Source organism: Pseudomyrmex gracilis, unplaced genomic scaffold (assembly GCF_002006095.1).
Source record: "Pseudomyrmex gracilis isolate BER0280 unplaced genomic scaffold, ASM200609v1 scaffold_469, whole genome shotgun sequence".
In the NCBI taxonomy this organism is placed as follows: Eukaryota; Metazoa; Arthropoda; class Insecta; order Hymenoptera; family Formicidae; genus Pseudomyrmex; species Pseudomyrmex gracilis.
The window spans coordinates 54,956-62,514 of record NW_018021053.1 but is presented as its reverse complement, the minus strand read 5'-3'; the positions used below and the strand labels follow the sequence as shown (position 1 = coordinate 62,514).

The 7,559-nt window shown below is 31.4% G+C and overlaps 3 protein-coding genes across 7 annotated transcripts in view; 2 read left to right on the top strand and 1 right to left on the bottom strand.

Annotated features, from left to right (window-relative positions):
• LOC109860786 (alpha-2-macroglobulin-like protein 1) overlaps positions 1 to 2,363 on the top strand; it is a 16,378-nt gene extending 14,015 nt beyond the window's left edge. The window contains exons 22-25 of one of the 3 annotated variants that reach the window (XM_020440093.1): positions 678 to 1,044; positions 1,122 to 1,430; positions 1,678 to 1,908; positions 1,987 to 2,363. In XM_020440093.1, the coding sequence (XP_020295682.1) occupies positions 678 to 1,044; positions 1,122 to 1,430; positions 1,678 to 1,908; positions 1,987 to 2,186 (1,107 nt within the window). In that variant the 3' untranslated portion in view covers positions 2,187 to 2,363. Of the gene's footprint in view, positions 1 to 677; positions 1,051 to 1,121; positions 1,431 to 1,677; positions 1,909 to 1,986 lie in introns of those variants that run through there. The other 2 variants (XM_020440092.1, XM_020440094.1) reach the window with 2 other exon arrangements.
• Positions 2,364 to 2,467: 104 nt separating this feature from the next.
• Positions 2,468 to 4,892, top strand: LOC109860787 (putative gustatory receptor 28b). Its single transcript, XM_020440095.1, has 6 exons — positions 2,468 to 2,953; positions 3,063 to 3,468; positions 4,050 to 4,253; positions 4,353 to 4,415; positions 4,518 to 4,607; positions 4,685 to 4,892. The coding sequence occupies exons 1-6, from the start codon at positions 2,628 to 2,630 to the stop codon at positions 4,814 to 4,816; spliced, it is 1,221 nt and encodes a 406-aa protein (XP_020295684.1). The 5' UTR covers positions 2,468 to 2,627; the 3' UTR covers positions 4,817 to 4,892.
• A 310-nt stretch (positions 4,893 to 5,202) lies between these two features.
• LOC109860789 (3'-5' ssDNA/RNA exonuclease TatD) lies at positions 5,203 to 6,866 on the bottom strand. 3 transcript variants are annotated; one of them, XM_020440099.1, is made up of 3 exons: positions 6,798 to 6,841; positions 6,573 to 6,734; positions 5,203 to 6,481 (listed from the first exon to the last, which is right to left on the bottom strand). In XM_020440099.1, exon 3 carries the CDS (start codon positions 6,453 to 6,455, stop codon positions 5,541 to 5,543), a length of 915 nt encoding a protein of 304 aa, XP_020295688.1. In that variant the 5' UTR covers positions 6,456 to 6,481; positions 6,573 to 6,734; positions 6,798 to 6,841; the 3' UTR covers positions 5,203 to 5,540. The 3 variants fall into 3 exon arrangements, with proteins under 3 accessions (XP_020295688.1, XP_020295690.1, XP_020295687.1); XM_020440101.1 differs by lacking the exon at positions 6,573 to 6,734 and having other exon boundaries at positions 6,798 to 6,866; XM_020440098.1 differs by lacking the exon at positions 6,798 to 6,841 and having other exon boundaries at positions 6,573 to 6,791.
• Between the last annotated feature and the right edge of the window lie 693 nt (positions 6,867 to 7,559).

The following is a 7,559-nucleotide window of genomic DNA, read 5'->3' as shown; positions in this document are numbered from 1 at the left end:
ACCGCGTCGGTATGTGTCATCGGTAACCGTGCCGGTACATATGGATTAAATCTCGGGTTGCTGGCGCGTGCTAGTAGGAGGCAGCTGGAGGAGAACTACTTCTCCTCACGGCGCACGATATGGTGCTCCGCACTGTACGCACCTAACTTACCAAGTCATCACAAAGACCGCCTAATGTGCGTCGGCAAGCACAACGAGCCAAAACGACATATAACAGACATACATATACTAAACATCAAAGTATGATGTCTACGTATCGGAGATCTATAGCGGACAATCAAATAAATAAATAAATAAATATTGTAAAAATTAGTCAAGAGAATAAAGTCAAAATGTGAATATGTAAAATAAAAAGTCAAAATAGTTAGAAACGTACATATTTATTCAAAAAAAGTTTTTTTTATTCTTTTCTTTTCTGTATCTTTCTGTTTAACGGATATTTTCCTATTCTATTTTGTATTTTTTATTTTGTATTAGTGCTGAAGATAATAAAACCACTAAAATTCGATCGTAATGTTTGGAACATACTGAGTTTTAAGCTGTTTTTGATTGTCCATCTTCAACTTGGACCACAGGCTCTTTGGTTATTTTTCTTTTATAAGTTTTGTAATTAGAAATTTGTTAAAATAAAAGTATATTGCAGATTACGTACGATTTATTTATTTATTTGTTTTCAGAGCTATAGTTTTGCGCCGATTTGCAGCAGTGCTTTGCCGAGTGAAGACATTAAGGTTACTGATATAGTGCAGGAAGTATTTCAGTTTGATAAAGATACTACAAAGAAAGAGGCAAAAAATCAAACAGTCGGAAAGGCTATCGAGAGCGGTCAAAATGAAATTGAGCAGATAGGTAATACAACCGAGAACCCATTGTCTAAGAATGATCAAACCGAGCGATTCTTTGGCAAAGTAACGAGCGAAAAGTCGATAAATGATTTACAATCCAGGAAAAACGAAGATGTTTCTTTTGTGCAAAATTCTAATCTCAAACTGAACACTGACGATATTGTTTCAAATATTCGTGACAACAATGGCGTCGTAGCTGGTAACAGTTAAATATATTTGCGTAAATATTATAAATTATAAATATTATACATGTAATTTGTAAAATTAAATTTTTAGTATCACAAACGGAATCTGGAAGCGGTCAAATACCAGATGAGCCGGACATCAATTTAAATCCCGTGTTTGACAGACTCGGACCTCCTAACATAGACTTTGAAGATATGGAGATGTCTGCTAAGCAAAATCAAGATTCTTTTCCAGCAAATTTTGATGGAAATCCACATTTTGTTGTAATTGATGATCATGAATTAGAGACTCCTGACGGCATCGAAGGGCCTGTATCAGTATCGGTAAAACCAGATATAAATTTTGACAGCGTTCAAGAAAAAGAAGCGAATATTAATAACGCGCAATCACAAACATTAGGTATGCATATAAAATTTCAAGCTAATTAACTTTTAACTTCTTATTTGAATTTCTTTTGATTTTTGTTTAAATTTATATTAATATAAGAAAATATATATTATAAAAAATATATTAATATAAGAAAAAAAAATATTATTTATAAGAAAAAAATATATTTTTCTATATGTAGAGAAAAAATCAATCTGTTTTTCTTTATCATCACAATATATACGTGAGTTTAATAATATCATATGGAATAATCTTCTAGTTCCAGCATCTCTTCGTTTAAATGAGTCTTGCCCTGTATGCGCTGACAAATTACCGTCGAATATTAACAATATTTATTGTTCTGCTAGTGCTGTTGTAAAAGCGGCTGTCAGACGATTACGAAAAGTTAGACTTCTCTTAGATATACAACCGTCACACGAAGTTAAACGTCTGCGTTCAACGATGGCTTTTGTCTTAAATCCTAGTTGTTCTTGTCCGCCTTTAGATAACCGTAAGTTTATTCCTTTTCTGATCGAGGCTTTTGCTTACTTGTTCAACTATTTCAATCTATTTTTAAACTTTGTTATAGCTGGAAGTCTAGCATTGCTGATACATTTTGGAAACAGCGAGTTTGCCAAACACTCTCACAGTCGACATATTTTAGATCAGCAGATTTCTATATACGGATTACCATCAATTGGTGGTGTTCCAAATGAAATTACGGACGCCCGAACAACGTGTGCGAGTCAAAAGAATACCACATCTCTCAATCTTCCAATAGCTGGTTGATATTCAACATTTTGATGTGGAAATATATTGAATAAGAAAATAACGTGATATATCGTATCAGTGTAAAACTTATTATTAACCTAAAGGTTAATTATTTAATTCCGAAGACAATCTCTCTAATATACATAAAACAGAACGTTTTTACTACAGCAATATAAATTGCACATATGTACACGAGATCTATTTTTGTGATAGCAATCATTTATTTCCCCGACGATCAATATAGTGCTCTGATTAAAACCGACGATAAAATTATAAAGAGCTACAGTACACCAGTTAGTTTGTCAGTATGATTTTTCTTACATAGTTATACGTGAATATTAAATACAACGTATTATATAAGTTTGTGATATATTTGATTAAAAATATATTTCAAGAAACTAGTGTCATATATATTGCAATTTTAATTGACATTGATCTTGTCAAAGAAATTATCAGGTGATGAATTTGGAAAGAAATCATCTTCCAACTTCCACGGGTCGATCTCTCGAAAAGATCTCGCGTCTTTTGGGAATCAATTTGTCAAGCTATATGGGCAGATTTTACGGTCTCGTACTTTTAATATTGTTTTCCTTCTTAAGCCAGATATCTTGGCCCGATGTTTGCACCAATTATTGCGAAGAACATCTTATTAGGAAATTCATGGTAACCTTACAATATATTTTATATATTCTATTAGTATTGACAATGGTTGGCACGTCTCTATTTCGTCCCAACCAATTTGCTTCACCTCATCAGGATATGTTCGTCATAGATTCTATACTTGAGTAAGTTTTTCTTTCAAATAACTAAAATGTTGCACATTTATTAATAAGATACAATTATTTACTACATGATAAATGTCATAAAAAAGCTATAGTTGTTACGATATTTCAGATTATATGGTGCACGGTTCTCAGATAAGGATATTTTTTTCGCAAAATATCTACAGGATGCCGCAATAGCAATAATAACATTACTTGTTCTAATAAAACATGCTTATGATATAATTGCGAGTAATTCGTTTCAGTTAATATATTATTCTTTACGCTCTTGGTACCCTATAGTATGCTTATTATTTATGGATGGATTGTTTGCACATTATGTAAACGATATATATCTTAGGCTTCGTGAGTTGAACAAAATAGTAATAGAACATACAAAGAAAGAAAATTTGTCTGTCTCTTACATCGATTTTATAACAGATTCAAACATATTAAAAAAAAAATGGAACAATGTTTTAATTACTAAACTTCGTTCAATTCAGTATATTCATCATAGATTGCATGTTTTAGCTACAAAGGTATTTTTATATATTTTTTCTTATTGATTATTGTAAGATATAGCACATTGATCATAAATCATAACTTAGTAGTATATAGAACTTCTATAACATACACCACGCGATAGATAAAAACATTGCTTAAGTTTATCTATTGTAACCCAGATAGCCAAATGTGAAAACTCAATATAAAGCAAATCATTGTATAGAGTAAGTTGCTCGCCAATTGCTGTTGTGTTGTTTTTATTCGATGCAACGAAAATGTTTTTGTCAATTCAGTATCAATATGCTGAGTTTTATTGTCAATCAATTGTTGTAGCCAATGTTTATGACAAATGAGTCAGCAATATGTGGGCAATAATTTTTATTCATAAGTTGAGAAAAATAATATAAGTTTATTGCCGATGAGATGTTGGGAACTTGCTGTTATTATATTTTGAAAACTGTTGCTGGCAAGAACATACTGAAAAGAGGATACATCCTTTTTTTGTTACAGTGCTGAAAACATATGAGCAATATTTGTAGCAAGTTGCCAACAACTTGCACTCAGTTAGCTATCTGGGTAACAGTTTAATACAGGCAACATATTTTTTTGTCACCAGGTAAATACAAATTTCGGTCTACAGCTTTTAATAGTATCTGCTATATGTTTGAATGCTATAATTCTCCTTCTTCATGATATTTATCATCATATGAAAGCAGGAAATGCTAATACTAAAATATTAAGTTTTCATCTGGTCTTTATATCTTGCTATTCTCTTCGATCTCTGTATATCAGTTATGTTTGTCAGCGATCGAGAAATGAGGTTGAGTATTTCATAAATAAATAGATGTGTATATATACAATACAAATGCTAATTCTATATTTAGTTATATATACAATATAATGCTAATTTTATATTCAGTTCAGACAAATGGCTATAATTTTACATGATATATTTCTGGAACAGAAGTTATTATGGATTGAGGTGAGAAATTTTATACGAAGTTTATACAAAATACTAGCTATACATCTTTTTTACAATACTATTTTTTTTTAATTTTAAATTCTTATATTTATATACTTACAGGTGATTCATTTTTCACTACAATTAATTTATCAGGACTTCACTTTTACTGCTTTTGAGCTATATGAAATTAATCTGTCTCTTATATGTTCCGTAAGAATAATCTTTTTCTCTATTAGTAAATTTCATAATAGAATAATGACTTGTTCTGATATAAAATCTTTTACCAGATTGCTGGAGCAATAGTGACATATCTTGTGATGGTTATTCAATTGGATACTACAGCAAAATTTGCTCTTATAAATAATGTAACAACTACATGGAATTATATGGAAGATAACTCTACTAATGTTATTATGTAATAAGTTTCGGATAAAAGCACAAAGAGAAATATATATTATTTTAATATGTATTTTTTATAACTATAAGGTATAATATAAAAAAGACAACTGTTTGTCATAAGTCATTTATATATATATATATATATATATATATGTATAAATATATATAAATGTGTAACAATTTATTTTTATGAAAATATTTTCAATACACATTAACAATAAAACATATGTAATACTTGGTTCTATCTACATTTAGAACAACCACTATATTTTTGAGTATATCTTATACAATATACTAATTTTTTATAAAGATTACGAAAGATACATATATATATGTATATAAACAATAACAAATATTCCATACATATTATATACATAAGAGAATATTTATACAAATAATTCATTTGTTTCTCATCCAAGTTGCAATATCATTGTGTTATCAAGAAACTCAAGTAAACCATGTTATAAGCACAATATATATATATGTGTATATATGTATATATATATATATATAACTTACATATATATATATATATATAAACTTATATATATATATTAAATCAAATTTTGTCTAAATATCCTATTTATACTATTTAATAATATTTACAGAAGTGTCATCTTTTTAATATGGAGATCCTTGTTACTCCACAAATAAACTATTACTTAAAAATTTCATTTCAAACTGAACATAGCACCTACTAGCACCATATTATACATAAAATTTTAGTGCATCCAAATGTTACTATCATTGATTTAAACCAAATAATTTTAAAGCATTAAAAGCAGTAGCCAATGCAACTTGTTCTGGTGTTGTTCGCATAAAAGCTGCTACCATTTCCACAATTGCTGGTAAGGCACATGGTTCATTACGTTGAAAGGTACAGTAACGATGGAGGAATGTCATAGAACGTTCAGTCAAAGCATCCTTTACATGCACAGGTAATTTACTGGCTCTGGTGTTAGGATACATGAACGGTGCATCAGTTTCCACCAAGATTTTATCCAATGGCACTTGACCTCCTTCTAGCAACTGTCGTATTCCACTATCAGATTTATCCTTGCACAGATAACCAGTAATACCTAAGTAAAAGCCTTGATTCAAGTATATTTGAGCCTCTTCTGCTGTACCGATAAAAGAGTGAACAAAGACAGGTGGTAGACGATGCTTATATTGACTAAGAACCTCCAACACATCTTTTTGTGCACCTCTCTCATGTATCACTAATGGTTTATTTAATGAGCAGGCTAACTCTATCTGTTTGTGGAAGACAACACGTTGAGTTTCTGGGTCTGAAAAATTGCGACTATAATCTAAACCACATTCTCCAATGGCGACACATTCCGAATTAGCAGCTATGCTCTCCAATTCCTGTAAGGTATCTGGATTCTCCCAAGATTTAGCATCATGTGGATGCACACCAGCGGTAGAATAAAGGGTACCGGGATATATTCTAGTTAGTCTCAATGCTTCCTTGCTGGAACGAAGACTGGCACCTGTCACCATAATTTTCTGTACACCAGCATCTTTCGCTCTTTGTATCACACTGTCCAAGTCCCGAATGTACTTCTTATTTGTTAAATTAGCACCCACGTCAACTATAATGTAATTCTCATAGCACTGAGTCATAGATGAGGGAACAGCTTTTTTTTCTTCGGCCATTTCTTTAGACTTTTATAAGACAAAAGCTGAAATAACACAGAATAATAAGAACGATAAAATCCAATTAATAACACTCTGATGCAAAACATTTTTTTATATTACACAACAAGAACGCACACATTAGCAAATATTAAAAATAGAATAAATGTCTGAGATTTCCTCCTTTTTGCTTTTAAGAAAGGCAAGAAAGAACAATTCATTTACTTCTGTCTTCTCATTCATAATACAAGATTTGTCACGTAAAACCTTCGTCGTTTCACGCTACAAAAAACTTTCATACTGAAAAAAAATTACATCTAGAAATTAACGGTCAAGTTTTATCGTTTCTAATTGATGATATACCCAGAGTGTAGTCTGTGTAGTTCGACGCAGTCCTTAAATCCGTGTCACACTACGGTTGCGTTCAGCAGAACTCAACTTTTTTTTATTGGAGAATAAAGGTGCATGCCACAAGTGCTAGCTTATGTGGCTTAAGGTAACACACAGTGCGTGAAATACACATCTGGTATCAAATGAAAATCCCTATCGAGGAGGAACATGTATAGGGTGTACACACGGCGTCAAAAATTCGCGGAGTAGGCGCGGGGATCGGAGGGCAAGCGGGGGGGTTGCTCGTAGCGCCAACGGGCGCCGTACGAACTAAGTAGTAGTCCACAACTACGTCTTGTCGATAATGTAACTATTCTTCTTTATTATTTTCTTCTCAAAACGTAAAGCCCCTTGCACAATGGAAGNAATAGCGATAGCGATAGAAATAACACAGTTTTTAACACAGAATTNCAACTCGTCGGAAATTTTATCGCTATTGCTTATTCCGATTTTCTGATCTGCATTAATACATGTGTAGTTTTGTATGTTAGATTCCGCTGTTCCTANCTTTATTTTTAAATATAAACTCTTTAAAACTTTTGTTATTTCTATCGCTATCGCTATTCCGTCCATTGTGCAAGAGGCTTAAAACTATTGGCCATTTGCTAAATACTTAACGTTGACAAGTAACATGTATATAAATATATGTGTGTAAGTGTGTATTAAATGAAACTATAATGTCTTTGGTATATGGGAGAAACGTATATTGTAAAAGTCTCGTTTAAAAAATTATAT

What these genes read in the sequence shown, in the direction of transcription:
- LOC109860787 (XM_020440095.1), top strand. Translation starts at nt 2,628, where the DNA reads ATGAATTTGGAAAGAAATCATCTTCCAACTTCCACGGGTCGATCTCTC. An exon ending in TGCATGTTTTAGCTACAAAG is followed by an intron (nt 3,469 to 4,049) that starts GTATTTTTATAT and finishes TTTTGTCACCAG; the next exon opens with GTAAATACAAATTTCGGTCT. An exon ending in AGAAGTTATTATGGATTGAG is followed by an intron (nt 4,416 to 4,517) that starts GTGAGAAATTTT and finishes ATATACTTACAG; the next exon opens with GTGATTCATTTTTCACTACA.
- LOC109860789 (XM_020440101.1), bottom strand. Translation starts at nt 6,455, where the DNA reads ATGGCCGAAGAAAAAAAAGCTGTTCCCTCATCTATGACTCAGTGCTAT.